General features: G+C 45.4%; 1 protein-coding gene across 3 annotated transcripts in view; it reads right to left on the bottom strand.

Moving 5' to 3' along the window:
* The window catches only part of FECH (ferrochelatase), a 35,706-nt gene extending 20,504 nt beyond the window's left edge, over positions 1-15,202 (bottom strand). The window contains exons 1-5 of one of the 3 annotated variants that reach the window (XM_032603067.1): positions 15,028-15,202; positions 10,405-10,502; positions 10,039-10,165; positions 4,538-4,657; positions 2,431-2,579 (exon numbers count right to left, since the gene is read on the bottom strand). In XM_032603067.1, the coding sequence (XP_032458958.1) occupies positions 2,431-2,579; positions 4,538-4,635 (247 nt within the window). In that variant the 5' untranslated portion in view covers positions 4,636-4,657; positions 10,039-10,165; positions 10,405-10,502; positions 15,028-15,202. Of the gene's footprint in view, positions 1-2,430; positions 2,580-4,537; positions 4,658-10,038; positions 10,166-10,404; positions 10,503-14,847 lie in introns of all 3 variants that reach the window. The other 2 variants (XM_032603066.1, XM_032603065.1) reach the window with 2 other exon arrangements.
* Between the last annotated feature and the right edge of the window lie 668 nt (positions 15,203-15,870).

The raw sequence follows: 15,870 nt of genomic DNA, 5'->3' as shown, positions 1-15,870 counted from the left end.
CATTTGCAAATATTTGCTCCCATTCTGAGGGTTGTCTTTTCGTCTTGTTTATGTTTTCCTTTGCTGTGCAAAAGCTCTTAAGTCTAATTAGGTCCCATTTGTTTATTTTTGTTTTTATTTCTCTAGGAGGTGGGTCAGAAAGGATATTGCTGTGATTTATGTCATAGAGTGTTCTGTATAGCTGATTCACTTTGTTATACAGCAGAAACTAACACACAATTGTAAAGCAATTATACTCCAATCAAGATGTTAAAAAAAAGAAAGAAAGAAAGGAAACCTGAAAGCAGGAAGGAGAAGCAGTAGGAAGGGGTGAGGGAGGGAGGGAACCCAGTGCTAGCCCCACCCAGTGGCAGCTGGGGCTTCACTGCCGAGCTTCAGGTCCACTCAGCAAAGCATGAGCAGCAGGACAAGAAGCTTCTTTCTGGGTAACCTGGGCGAGCCCCGAGGGGGCCACAGGGCCACATCTGGTAATCTTCTTGCTCTTCAATGCAAAGTTCCCCCAAAGAACCTGCTAAACTCTGAGACTGTTTCCTGTTTCCTATATCCACACTCCGTGTGATCATCAGCTGCTCTACTCGTTTCGGAGGGTATCCCTCCAGCAAGTCTTCAAAGGATTTTTCTCTCTGCCCCTGGAGCAGCCTGGCCTGCAGCAGCAAGGCCCCACTAGACTAGAAGCTTCTTGTAAGTAGAAACCATGTTTTTCAACCGTGAGTAGCAGTACTGACCAGCGCAGGGCACTCAGTAGGCGACTGATGAATGAATGCGTGGGTGGTCTTGGGCCGCATTAAACACCCCCAAAGCAGGCTTGCTTAAATGATGAGGTGGTCATCTACCACGCAGCAGAAAGGCAGAATTGAACTTGCCTGCCTCGGGGGTCCCAGCGTGGGCCACAGAGGCTGGTGATATGCCCTAGGGTCATCAACACCAGGTATCTGATAGCGAGTGGGACACTGCTGTACATCCAGGTCATTCCATGGGACTCTTTCCAGACCAACCAGGGAGGCAGAGGCCATTGCTGTCCTGTCTGGTCTGGACAAGCCAGCAGTCTCACCACAGAGAAAGAAGGAAGTGGGAAGGACGCATGTATACTCCTTTTTCAAGGCTGACAGCTCTACTAGTGTTTTTATGGTGAGGGGTGCTAGACTCAGACGTCACCAGGAAAAATGGCATCTTTCCGCTGCCTTCGTCCACCGAAGACAGCATAGCAACTGCAGATCTGGTTCACGCTAAACATTTTATCGTGATAAGCAGTTCATGACTAGAGAGTTTGTTCTCCATCGGGTAGGTGTGAGGTGAGGTCAGCCAAGTTTCCCTCACCCCACATTTTAAAAGATACACTGTGTCACATGTGGCTGAGCTGTATAAGAAATGCCCTGAAGCCACAAGTGAAGGCAGGGAGAAAACCTAATATTCAAAAGCACAAGTGAACAATTTTCCAAGTGAGATGCTCTGCCGAGGGCTGGAGCCCTTTGTCCCACGTGTGACACAAACAGTGTATTCTGAGAGCAACTCGAGCTGCTGCTCAATGAAACGCTTTTGGTCCTGCCTAGCGGGGCTGCTCTCCGTGAGGGTCCGCACTGTGTCACACTGTCCTGATCCTGAGCCCTAAACTGTCTGCAATGAACACATTTCATGTGTCCTAAGATGCACAGTATTTGTTTTAACACCTTATATTGGTCTACAACAGACACCATCTTAAAATTAACTGACAGAGGTCTTGTGTCTTTGTATTATATAAAAACAATGGTGCGTCCAGCAATCAATGGTGTCTTGAATGCAATTAAATACGGCACTTAGAGTTCCTTTGTGTAGTTAATGTTTCATTCTGCACATTATAATTTGCGTTAGAGGCTCTCAGAGAACAGTCACCAGATGTGTGCAATCCTCTTTTTAGTGTCATGCCCAACGAGGCACTTAAATGACTCACGATCATGGTATTGCCAAGAGCTGAAAGCGGTTGCTGAAAGTTGCTTAGAGCCTCACGGCTGCAGCTAGCTAATTCTGCCCTAAATGCTGATCTAATTAGTCATCCACACAGAGAGAAACAACAATAGCAGCAGCCTCAACCTATTTCCCAAAGATTTCTTTCCAGGACGATGATGTATGCATCTGTTTTTTCATGGTAGGTAGCCTCTTCCTTATAATCCAGCTCAACTTAACACATACCTCCAACTTCCTTTTGAGACTAATGTTCTGAAACTTTAGCTTTTTTATTTGTAACATAAGGAAGTAATAGAAAAGGCATACATCTGGGGACAAAGGAAAATGCCACAAGAACTGAGTTCAGTGGCCGGGCATCATGTAGGACCCCCTGCAAATCGAGAGCTGCTGGTACCCAGAATTGCATTTGGCTTCCAACAGTGTTGTGAGTTTCATAACTATACTTTGAAAGAACAAACCTAGTGAGATGTGAGTTGGGAAACACCATACCTGTGTGCGGAGACAACTCATCCAGCAGCTTCACCATGCCTTCCCCTTGCTTAGTAGTCCACATCTTGATGGGGGAGCCGCCTCCAATCCTGCGGTACTGCTCCTGAATTTTGGGGGTTCGGCGTTTGGCAATGAGTGGTCCCAGCTTACTAAATCATTGAACATTAAAATCATTTTATTCCAGCTAAGCAACCTCAGAAACATTTTCAACTCATTAAAAAAAAAAAGATAAGCAAAATTTTAAGAAGAGCCTATTAAGATCAAGCCTTTAAAAACAGAAGCTCGAGGTCACTGACAACAGCCTGCTCTTCCGGCTCAGATTAGAGAGAGAGAACCAGACAGTCTCTGAGGAGTATCCACCCTGCCCTACAAGCTGTTCTAGCAGCAGGCCCTGAAGATTCAGGAGCTCAGACACCTGTGCAGAGCACCTGGCTGTATGCCAGCTACTAACTTACCACCTCTGGATCCTGTACCTAATAGGAACTAGGACGTACAAGACATTAGGCAGCGTGCATTCCTCTTATTTAAGAAGATGCATGTTAATCCTATGATATACTTGCCCACGTGAGCAAAGATGTGTGCACAAGGATGTTCACTGTAACACTGAAAACAATCTAAGTGTCCGTCAGTGAGGCGCTGGCTAAATAAATTAAGGTATGGCCATACAATGCAATTCCATACAGTCACGAAAACAGAATGAGCCACATCTATATAATCTGTTATGGAATAATCTCCAAGAAAAATTAAGTTTCAAAAAAAAAATAGGGCTTCCCTGGTGGCGCAGTGGTTGAGAGTCCGCCTGCCGATGTAGGGGACACGGGTTCGTGCCCCGGTCCGGGAAGATCCCACATGCCGCGGAGCGGCTGGGCCCGTGAGCCATGGCTGCTGAGCCTGCGCGTCCGGAGCCTGTGCTCCGCAGCGGGAGAGGCCACAACAGTGAGAAGCCCGCGTACCGCAAAAAAAAAAAAAAAAAAAAAAAAAAAAAAAAGCAAAGTGCCAAGTGATGTACATAAGTACATTCACGTTTGTGTAAAAGAGGTGTGTGTGTGTGTGTGTGTGTATACACCTGGATGTGCCTGGACTATTTCTGGACCTAACAGTGCTTACCTTCGGGGTGGGTAAGTGGGAGGCTGGAGTCCAAGGGGAAAGAAACACCTGCTTTTTACTATAAACACTTATTAACTATTTGCAATTTTTTATCGTACGCATATATAAATTTTTTTTATTAAAAAACCCTATGCTTGGGCTTCCCTGGTGGCGCAGTGGTTGAGAGTCCACCTGCTGATGCAGGGGACGCGGCTTCGTGCCCCGGTCCGGGAAGATCCCACATGCCGCGGAGCGGCTGGGACCGTGAGCCATGGCCGCTGAGCCTGCGCGTCCGGAGCCTGTGCTCCGCAACGGGAGAGGCCACAGCAGTGAGAGGCCCGCGGACCGCAAAAAAAAAAAAAAAAAAAACCCTATGCTGGGTGCTCTGTGATGACCTAGATGGGTGGGGTAGGGGAGGGGGATGGGAGGGAGGTCCAAGAGGGAGGGGATATGTGTATGCATATAGCTGACTCACTTCACTGTGCAGCAGAAACTAACACAACATTGTAAAGCAATTAGACTCCAATTTTTAAAAAAAGATATTGTGAAACTCAGTCATACACATCAAAATATACAGCAAGTATCAATCATACCTCAAAAAAAAATAAAGAAAGAAAAGAGGGAGGAAAGAATGAAAGGAAGGGAAGAAGGACGGCAAGAACTCAATTCCACAGCACCAATGAATAGTACTCATTGCTTCCCTGAGTGTTAGTTAAGTACAAAGTACAAATACATCTTTATAGCTCCTTCAGCTGTGTCCAGACCGCTGCAATTTCCAGAGCTCTGGGAAGGAAACGGCCCAAGGGGAATCCTCGCTAACTTGCTTTCTCTCTCCCCGACAATTCTTCTTACATCATAGCCTTCTCATAACTAATAGAAAATAAGAATGCTGCTCTAGCACTACCAGATGTGCACTAAAACCGTTTATTTATTTATTTTTTAACTACAGAACTGAGATACATGGAAGGCAAAATGCACTGCACAGGTTATGGATAAGTATGGGCATTTACATGTATCTTACTTTTGAACAGGAAGTGTCATGAGGTCTCGATCCGAGAAGAGCCTCAGAAGGAAGTCGTGAACTTCTCCAACGGTTTCAGGGCCTCCCATGTTCAGCATTAATATTCCAGTTTTCGGCTTCCTACATAAATCAAAAGGCAACAATTGATTTGTAACACTTCTAGGGTAGAATTTTGTTTCTGCTAGCAAACTCTCAACTAATCTGTTCAATGCAAAGATGAAAAGTTACAGATCTCTTCACTGCCATCACAGTGAACACATGGGGCCTCCAGCTCTGCACAGTCCAAGGTCCCAGCTCAGACTCTGACCTTCACCGTCTAGCTCCATCCCTGTCCCTGGACTTTCCCTGGGCTCCAAATATTCCTCTATTAAACTGTCAGCCCTGAACAAAGATCCCATTCTTTGGGGACTGAGGGTCAAGGTGTAAACCTAAAATTGTCCTGAGGCTGAAACACTTGTTCATATGACTGCCTCGTGCCTACACAGGTTACCTGATCTCTCCAAGCTTAAGTTTCCTCATCTGTAAAATAGAGAGTCCACCAATTACCTCAAAAAGTTATTTTGGGAATTAAGTGCATAATGTACTTATTCAGCATAAGCTGGCATGAACAGTAGGTTCTATTCTACACAGAGGAGCCGTGGGTTTCCCTATAATTTTAAACCTCCCCAGTAAACTATCAGCCCTTATTTACTCCCTTCTCTTTAGTTAATTATTAAATTATTAATGGCTTAAATTATTTCTTGCTACTCTGCTTCCTTCTCCAGAGCCTGCCTTTACTCCTGCTCAGTGTCCCCTGCTGTGATAAACTACGTTTCTCGCTTTACACTCACCTTGCCATCCTTCATCTAAAACCCACTACTTAGGTAATTCCTGTAAAACACTGTTCTGAATTGTTCAAATTAGTCCCAGGCTAAAGAATCAACCACTGGATGAGCAAAAGGAAACAAAAAGAAAGTCATGCAGCTTCTGGGAAATTTTTTTTTAAAAGGACTACGCAAAAATGTAAACTTATAAACTCCAGAGCTGCTCTGAGGCCTGCACCGCCGAAGTGAGCCAGGCCACGATGAGTTCTCTATTCCTAAACCAGCCAGGGGGCAAGATGGAGCCAGAGCAGGACCAAGTGTCTCCCCTGAGCTTCGGGGAGCCACCAGAAGACCATGACTCTGGTTGGAGCCACAAGGTCAAAGCCTGAGATGGGAGCGTGGAGAACTGCGGGCCTGTCTTTCCTCCTATGACAGGAGTGAAAGAGGCTGCCGGTGGGGAAAAGAAAGGACAAGGAGTGTTTCTTCCACTCATCCTTTTTTTTCTTTTTGTGTACTGTAAACATTTAGATATAATTCACATACCATAACACCTGCCATTTTACACTGTACAATTTGGTGTTTTTTAATATATGCTCAACGTTAGGCAACCATTACAGCTATCTAATTCCTAAACATTTTCCTCAGCCCCCAAAACCCCACTTATCCGTTACAGCCATTCCCCATTCTCCCTCTCCCTCACCCCTGGCAACCACTAATCTACTTTCTGGGCCTATGGATTTGCCTATTAACAGAAATAGAATCATAATATGTGGCCTTCTGTGTCTGGTTTCTTTCACTTAGCATAAAATTTGCAAGGTTCATCCATATTGCAGCATGAATCAGTACTTCCTTCCCTTTCATGGCTGAATAATACTCCAACGTATGGGTATCCTCTCCGTTCACTCTTGATAAAGCAGCCGAGGAACAAGCAGCCTGATGTTGATTTAAAACATCATTATTACAAATGCCGAGGGGTCTACTTTCTGAATCTCCTGCGCCAAGACCACCTCTGGCTAATGCAGTGACTACAGCAATCCTGCTGAGATGGGTCTCGTTTGGAAGATTGCTCTTAACGTGTTCTAAAGCTAATGATATCATGATGACATTTTAACTGTAATTTTTAAAAAAATGTTAATAATGTTTGGCAATAGTTTTAGGCAACAGAGTGTGTCAAATTTATACAAGTAGAAACCATTTTCTTGATCAAACATAGTATAGGTGGATGAAGTAGAAATCTGAATTCTCAGCCTAAGTTTTCAAAATAAGGACCAATTTCTGGGGAAAGGGAAGAGCTGCATTACAATAAACTCAGGGATTTTCTAATCTAGACCCCATTGTATAGATTAAGCAAGTTCACTTTTTTCACATCATTGTCTTAGGCCAGGGTTTCTTGACCTCAGCACTGCTGACATTGGGGGCTGGATAATCCTTTGTTGTGGGACTGTCTTGTGCTTTGTAGGAGGTTTAGTGGCAACCTTGCCTCTACTTACTAGATGGCAATAGCACACACCCTACCCCAGCTGTGACAACCAAAGATGTCTCCAGACATTGCCAAATATGTCCCAGGGACAAAAATGATCCCCCATCCCACTCTCTGCTCAGAAACACTGTGTTAGAGGAAAGGGGTTTAATCTCTTTTTACTAAACCAAGCAACCACATTGAAGTTGTTGTTCCATAACTTTTCTACCCCCTCGGGCCAGAAGTCCTATCAATGAATTAACAAACTGGTGTTTTGTTTTCTTGATACCTGAAAATTCCAGATTCATTATATTGTGAAATTGTAATATTCCCTTAATCTTTCTACTTAGGCCACTGGTGTTCTGGGATTCTGTCTCTCACCCTCAAAAGCTGTGACTCACAATAAATTAAGTGCATTTTTCCATGAATTGCTACCAGTTAACAGATTACTGGTTAAGAAACCCCACGCTTAGAGACTTACCTAAGCCACAGAGGGCATCAATGTGCAAACAGGATTTAGAACTGTTTTTCATCTATAACACCTGAGCTCAGAACAAGAGTGGCTTTAAATGGGATGTTACTCTACCCTGCAAACCCATGTTTTGCAAACCATGTTGATCTTACACATGAAAGAAACACACAATTTGAAAATACCTAAATACGCTTGCACTTAATTCAAAACTGTGTTGTGCATGACGAATGGCGCATTAGGAAGCCCTAGTCCAACATCCCTCTATTCCCGAATGTGAACTGCAAAGCTTTAGTCAAGGGTTGCTGTCTCTTCTCCCCTCCAGACAAAGAACACCTGACACCAAAGTCTGAATGGTCAAGTTCCCCTTGTTTGAATGTAAAAGCGTGTACGGCAAACATATTGAAAGCTTCTCATTTGAAAAGGTTTTGCCACATTTTGCCATTTATATCTTGCACTCTCAAAATATGAGGTTTTTCCTTTGAACTATTAATTGGACAAACCAAAACTTAAGCTCATCAATTAACAAAGGAACAGATTAATTCTATTCTACTATATATAGTCATCATCAAGATAAAAAACAAATCCCAGCTCTTCATTAAATCTCCAAGATGTAATTGGTCAGAGGATCTATGCTGCCTCTAGAACAGGGTTTGGCAAACTCCAGTCCATGGGTCAAATTTGCCCACACACCCCCTGCCTACTTTTGTAAATAAAGTTTTATTGGAACAGGGCTTCCCTGGTGGCTCAGTGGTTAAGAATCTGCCTGCCAATGCAGGGGACACGGGCTCGAGCCCTGGTCCAGGAAGATCCCACGTGCCACGGGGTAATTAAGCCCGTGCTCCACAACTACTGAGCCTGTGCTCTAGAGCCCATGAGCCACAGCTGGTGAAGCCCGTGCACCTAGAGCCCGTGCTCTGCAACAAGAGAAGCCACGGCAATGAGAAGCACACACATCGCAACGAAGAGTAGCCTCCGCTCGCTGCAACGAGAGAAAGCCCACACGCAGCAACAAAGACCCAACACAAACACAGCCAAAAATAAATAAATAAAATAAATAAATTTTTTTAAAAAACGTTTTATTGGAACAGAGTTCCAGTCATCTGTTTACGTATCACCTGTGGCTGCTCTCACATTATGATGGAGGAGGTGAATAGCAGCAAACAAGACCAAATGGCCCACGAAGCCTGAAAACATGTACCACTCAGCCCTTTGAGGACAAATTTGTAGTGTAGCATTGTCTAGAGTAGTCTGAGCACTAAGCAGCACGAGGCCTTCTTCATATCTGGCATCAGAATGACTCACAAAGACACTCACCACTTCAGCATCTCTAATTTTTGTTCTTTGTTTTTTTGCGGTTCGCAGCCCTCTCACTGTCGTGGCCTCTCCCGCTGCGGAGCACAGGCTCCGGATGCGCAGGCTCAGCGGCCATGGCTCACGGGCCCAGCCGCTCCGCGGCACGTGGGATCTTCGCGGACCGGGACACGAACCCGTGTCCCCTGCATCGGCACGCGGACTTTCAACCACTGCGCCACCAGGGAAGCCCTTAAGGCAATTTACGTTGTTGACTTTTGCCACCAGGATAACATAGTAATGAAATAATTTTTCTCCCAGGGTTCCACATCCAATCAGTTCTTCAGTTTACACCAAATACTTACCCCAAACCCTAAATACTTAAAGCACTTTGTACTATGGCTGAGGTGAGAAAAGAGGGGCCGTGTGGGGGCAAGGAGGAGTGGCGTCCTGCTGGGCATGCCCCCAGGATGGAGACAGTGTCTGTGCTTCCTGTCTCCCTTCCCACGTGTGGTTTTTCAGGAGGCCGGAGAGTCGAAAGGAGATGAGTTGGGACCCCACCTACTGCCCTATCCCCAACAAACCTCAGTTCACTAAGTGCTCCATCATCATACCCAGGATCACACAATTAAAAGTAACAAACATAAAATATGACTATTTTCAAAGCTGTAAAGCTCTCGTGGAACATCTGGTCTACCAAGAAAGGTCAAGGCGTTAATAGTTCAGAGCTACTTTCTCTCTGCCCAGTGTTAAAGTGCATTACTCCTATCTGTGTACTCATCTAAAAAGCGACCTTTGCAGTCTTCTGTTGCCTCTGTACCAGAGGAAGACTTGAAAACAGCTGTGGCCTCTGATATTGAAGAGGACACCCAGTAGCAACGCCATGCCTGCTGACGTCCACCCGCAAACAGCAGAGGTGAGGTAGGGAACGTACTTTGTTTCTTTAATAAACTGTAAATCACATTATGGCATTTACAATAATATTCACTGCCTTAACAGTTTACTACAGAAATTCTTGGTGGATTAGTTATTCCTTTTCCTGCACAGGAGATGTATTTCATAAGTACAATCATGTCAGGTTCATAAACATATTTCCAGCATACACATAATTTCTGTTATGGGACATATTCCAAAACTAAATTCCCACACGATTTGCAGACTCTTTGTACTCAACTCTGTGTCCTTTAACAAAAGCCCTGTGGGATTTTTATTTGTCAACCAGACCTCAATAAAGCTGGGGAAAAAAATTTTAACAGAAAATGTAAAAAAATCTATCAAAATTCAAAAACACTTTTAAAGCCTTAATTGGGGGTGCAACCTATAAGTTTAACAGCTATTGAAAGGAAGCCAAGAAAATAACATACCACTCCTTACATACTGAGTTTTCCCAACACCTCTTCTCCTAGGTAGCTGGTATCCACCGGTGTTTGTGTCAAGAAAGAGAAATCCTTATTAGTACCTAAAATTAGACTCATACCTGTTCCCCGGCTGAACTTGACATCTGGGGCTTCTGGCACGTTGGGCTGTTTCTGTGGCAGCTGCTGCTGTGGCTGCACCCGACTGGCACCTCCGTGGCTGACAGGCCCTTGAGCCACCATATACCACTGTGACAAAATTAAAGTGGCAGCATGAAATCTAGCTGGAAAGTAATTGCTTTTGAAGAGGTCCTCAGAGCATAATTCCTGGATCTAAAATTTAATAGAGATGCTACAGCAGAGGTGATTTCCCCAGCATTTCACTGCAGGTGGGTGAAGGCTCTTAAGACCTCTCTGAGGGGGTGGGATGGCATCCCCTAGGATGGCTTACAGGACTTGCATGGAGCCTTTTTAGAAGCCACACACACCTCCTCTCACTGCCTTGGCCGCCGCTTTTGATATGATCCCTCATGAGATCACCGCATGTTATGACGGCAGCATACTGCTCATATGAAAGGTGAGGAGCCTGCAGAAAAGGTTAAGAAACACTGATTTAAGGAGTGGAAACTGGGCCAGTTTTCCACCACTTGCACAGATCTCATATCTGCCTCCTAGCCTTCTCCAATATAGTACCAGAACTAAGAACCCCAGAATTGCCCTTGGACTCTGACAAGGGCCGGGGGACGGAGGTGCTCTGCTTTCAAGGGCCGATTCTGGTCCACCTCCTTCTGCACCCTGCCCCATGGGGTATGCCATCTGCACGGCCAAGGATTCATGGACCCCCAGAGTCCATGCCCCCTATTCCTGACCAGGCTCCCAGGACCCAGGACCTCAGAATTCCCTGCCCCAAAAGCTCCACTTCCAGGGTCTGGTGCAGACCTCTTTCCTGCATCCATCCTCCTGATGGCAGATCGCACCATCAGTATAAGCAATTCTTGATCTGAAGGGTAGCCAACTGGTGGCTGTTCATAGGGTCAAGAATGGAGCTTGAACATCCATACACACTGGAGTATGCACAACTCTTCACCATGCCGGGCAGGCCAGGAGTGGGAAGAGAAGCAGGGAAGTCTGCCCGCCCGAGGCAACTTTCTCAAGGCCGAGGCATTTCTGTAGGAACTGTGAAGAGTTCAAGAGTTCACCCTTCCAGGCCGTTAGCAAGGTCTACTTGTCAGCACAGCAGAACAGAACATAATTCACAGTCTGTTAGCTTGCTGTATACAGGTCTTGTCCTGGGCACCACAAAGTTAGTTGTGGGCCTGGAGAGCCTATCTGGATCGAGGAGTCCACGGGCCATACCCAGTTATAGCATGAAGGGTATTCATCCTTAAACAACAGAGTGAAATTAAACTGAAACCACACAGTAGGTACTCAAGATGGCAAAATGCAGGACAGTAGTTACTACCGTGCCCCGCAGTATACACACAACCTCCCTTCCCCAGGCTCAAACCAGCGGGTCTGAAACCAGCCTGAGATCAGCCTCCTTCTACCCTCCTCCTGCTTACGAGTCAAAGGTGTTCTGGTGAGGAACCCGGGCTGTGGACCAATGGACCCGACTCTGAATCCAGTTCTGCCACTTACTAGTAATGTAACTGGGGCTGGGTTATAATCTTTCTGAGCCTTAGTTTCCCCAGCTGTAAAATGGTGAAACCCTGTTATCTGCATCCTTGTAAAGATTACAGCAGATAAGACCAGTGAAGCACTCTTCACAGGGCCTGCCTCATATATTGGTACCAGTATTATTTCCCTTGGTAAGTGTCTAGAGCGTAGGGACTACACCGTCTCTGATTTTTTTTTCTTTTTCTTTTTTTATCACCTAGCAGGTCTATAAAATATAGGAGAATGATATTTCCAGGCCACTTAGATTTCCAACTATCCAGACTGTGCACATTCCCACCAGAGCCAATTACGTGAGCTTGAGCTGAATAATCCTTATTAACTCAAAGCAGAAGTGCAAAGATTGACATAAAGAACTTCAATTCTGCTCACGTGAAGTCTCAAACCAACTCACATCTCCTTATTTCAGACAAGTTCAATTCTGAACTGCACGATGAGATTTAACCAGGTTCTCAATCAAGCTGCAATGTCTGCAATTCCTTATGTAAATGAGGTTATATCAGATTCCATGGGGTATCAGAATAGAACTTTGGCATTACATAATTTGACTGCTGGTAATATAATAAGATTTCCTCCTGCAAACTTTAAAAGGGGGTGGGGTAGGGGTGGGGAATAAGGATGAGACTAGAGTCTCCAACCAGTACATTAGCAATGCTTAGTACAGTTTGGGAGCTGGTAGATTTTCAAGCTGCCGAAAACTATTGCCGTGCCCTCTACTTACAAAATTCTCTTCTCTGAGGTTAAATAAATTCTCAAAGAAGGTGATGCTAATGATGGATCCTTTCTGCTCAGGACATAGGGTTAACACACCCACTTCTCAAGGACTTCTCTAAAACACTCCTCTCCCTTGATGATCTGAAGACTCCAGAAAAACAGAGTATCTCCTACCAAATGATTAGTACTACTCTAGCTAAAGGAGTTTAAAGTAATTATTCAAAGAACCAAAGGAGACTCCTGAATACACTCAGCTCACAGCTTAAGAGAAATTCAAAGGCACAGGCAGCATCGCGTGGTGTAAGAGTGTGTGTTCTGGAGCTAGAGAGATCTGAGCAGAAATTCCAGATAGGACCAAACAAACTGTGTGACAGTAACTGGGCAACTCACTGAGCTACTCCAAGCCTCACTTTTCTCATCTGTAAAACAGTGATAAGGCCAAACTTGCAGGGCTGTTGTAAAGATGAGGAAAATTTTTAAAAATCTATGTCCAGCCCCAAGAACAGTGTCTGGCACAATGCATGAAGTAAGAACACTCAATAGTAAGGATCTGCCTACTTATGAACTAAGACCAGGTAATTCTAACCCTACTCTTGGCATGGACAACTGGTCTACCTTTGGAAGGCCTACAAACAATAAAAGCTATAAAACCAAGGGATATGCAGAAAAGATGATGTAAGAAAACAAAACTTCATTAATTCCTGGACACACCCAATAGGTGAATCATTCAAAAGTATACCTGTGACTTAAGAAGTTCACGGGTATCAAGTGATTCTCCAAAACAATTATTTAATATTTTGGATGCTTGGGGGTGGTACGTGGGAGGGTAGAAAACAAGATACACAAGTACCCAATGCAGCCCTTTTCTATCACACAGCAGATGAAGATTATTTCAAAAGGTCCTTATAAACATGAGTATCATTTTAAAAATTAACAGAAATAAGGTTCTGTATTGTAACTATTAATAAACACTTGGTGAGGGGAGGCTTTAAGAAAAAAATTGTTATTTTTCTAGTATGGAGCCAGAATGTTCTCATGTATTAATTTAAACATTGATATTCTTTTTTATTATTCTAGATTTGGTTTTTCCAATTACAAAAGACATATATGCCTAACGTAAAAAATCTGGAAAGAAAACGTCACAAAGAAACAATAATTCTTTATTCTATTAACTTTCTAAAATATACGTATATACTATATACATATATACTAGGGAGCTTCTTATTAATTCTGTACTATGCTAAAAACATAGAGTGTAAAACTTTGCTTTTCTACTTTGAGAATTCATTTTGAGAAATACTACTCAATTTTTTCTAACCCAGATGTTAATCCCTTCATATAAAACAAGATAATTAAAGTATTATAAGTACATCTAAAATCAGAGTCTGTAATTCAATTGAACTTCAAATCTACTTCTGCTGTGGTTTCTGAATCCTTCCACTTGGTTACTTATAACCTGGACAACAAAGCATTTAAAGTTTCTCATATTGTTCTATGACCTCAACTCTAGAGCCTGTCAGACTTTCTTTGCCACAGGAAGGGTCGGTGAAAGAAAAGACTAATTTGATACTTCTTTCAGCCCCGTTGCTGGCACTGTGCTTCCTTTTCTTAAAAGATAATGTCTTTCATCTCCCACTGCCCTTAGTGACCTGATTGTCATTGGACACTGGGTCCTTATTATTTTTCCAACAAAGGCACCTGTAATAAGATATGGAGTTTCAGAGTGCACTCTCCACTCCTTCTCAGTAGGTGACAGATTGATGAATTAGGAAACTTCTTAGAAAAATAAGTCAGGTCTGTGTCCAGTCATCATTCAAATATACAAATTAACCATCTTAGTAGGTGGCAGCCTTTAACATACTAATAACTGAACATTTTGAGGTTATTTATGTATCTACTGTGTGCCAGGGACTGTGCTACAGGCTTTACCTGTACCCTGTTAATCTTCACGGCAAGCCTATGAGGTATTACCTTCTTTTATGTTTAGCAAAGTTCAAGCTGGGGTGAATGCGTCACTCAGGGGGGTCACAGGAATGCTGCAGAGCTAGTGACCCAACCAGGTGTGTCTGAACCAGAGTCCCGTCCGCTCATCCTGTGGACACAACCTACATTCACCTCTGTATCAGAAACGTGTGAGGTTGTCCATGGGTCTTACTTCTTCTCCAAATATCTCTAGAAAATACTAGCCTGAGCTGCCCCGCGGTGGGTCCTGCTGCCAAGGACAAGTGAGCACCGGGTGATGCCAGGGGCCAGGGCAGCAGTGGGCACAGTGTGACCTCCACCACCAGAGAGGGAACCCCAGGGTAGATGCCCATGGTGATAATGAGGATAATGATGCCAACGGTACTGTCTCTCTGTGGCAGGCCCTTAACACACTCTGCCTCCCGAAATCACAACAATCCTGCCACTATCATTATTCTTATTTTACAGATAAGAACTGAGGCTCTTAGAAATTCAGCCACTGCTCACGGCCACCCAGCGGACCGATGTGACTCCGGGACCCCTCCCCGCGGCCTCTCAGGGTCCTCGGGGGACCCACGTACCCCACTCTCGCCCCTCCCAGTGGAGCGCCCCTTTCCGGATCCTTTCTCCGCCCCTCGCCCCGTCGCAGGCAGCTTCCTGCGCAGCCCGCCGCCGCTCCTTGGAAGTTCCCAGGCCCGGGGACCCGGGCGCCAGCTGCCCGTTGTCCCCGCCTCGGCGGCGGCCGCGACAGCCCCACTTACGCCGATCGCGGAGCAGGACGCCCGCAGATCGCAGGGCCGCAGCCATGTTTGTGCTGACTAAAACCATTCCCGGGGCAGCCTCGGCCCGGGACCTGGGTTCCTCCCGCTGCAGCACACCCAGGCGCGGGCCCCACCAACGGCTAGCAGCAGACCTCAGCACCCACCACCCACGCCTCCTTATCAGGCGCGGCCACTCCCTGCGCCCGGGCTGTGCGCCCGCTCATTGGTGCCGGGCAGGGGCGGGGCTTCAGGGGCGGGGCCAGGCGGAGACACGCCCCTCCCCGGGAGCCCGCCCTGCAGCAGCGAGGTCCCCAGGGTAAGAAAGGGTCCCAGGCTGTGCAATTGGCACCTTCCACCCAAACCACCAAAAATCCGTGCGGGTAGCCCTGAACGAACGTCCTGGTTGCATGCGCCCACCTGACCAAGGCAGGAACTGCAGCCATGACAACGTAAAGAACTTTCTTCACATTTCCACTACTATCACTTACATGTGACAATGCTTTTGCCTCAATTCTCCAGTTTTGTGGCCTAGTTACAGCACAACTGTACCGACCCTGTTTTATTTTGCTTTGTTTTCAGAATGAGAAAAGGAATTATTTTATATCAGACACTCATGACATACTTGTTAAGTTCCTCTGTAGTATCTTTATGCAGCAGAGTTTCACAGCTGGGACCAGAAAACAAACATTAGACTGCTAACGTGATAGCATTAGGAAAAGGGAAGGCCAGTCCGGCAGACATTTTTTGGTGGGCTGGTAGGGTGAGGTCTGTCAGTATCATGTTTGTGCACCTTCGCAGGGTGACTGCCTGGCCCCAATCCCGCGCACAGAACAGGTGCCCCCG

This window comes from Phocoena sinus, chromosome 14 (assembly GCF_008692025.1).
Source record: "Phocoena sinus isolate mPhoSin1 chromosome 14, mPhoSin1.pri, whole genome shotgun sequence".
Lineage (NCBI taxonomy): Eukaryota > Metazoa > Chordata > Mammalia > Artiodactyla > Phocoenidae > Phocoena > Phocoena sinus.
This window is presented reverse-complemented; position numbering and strand designations above follow the sequence as displayed.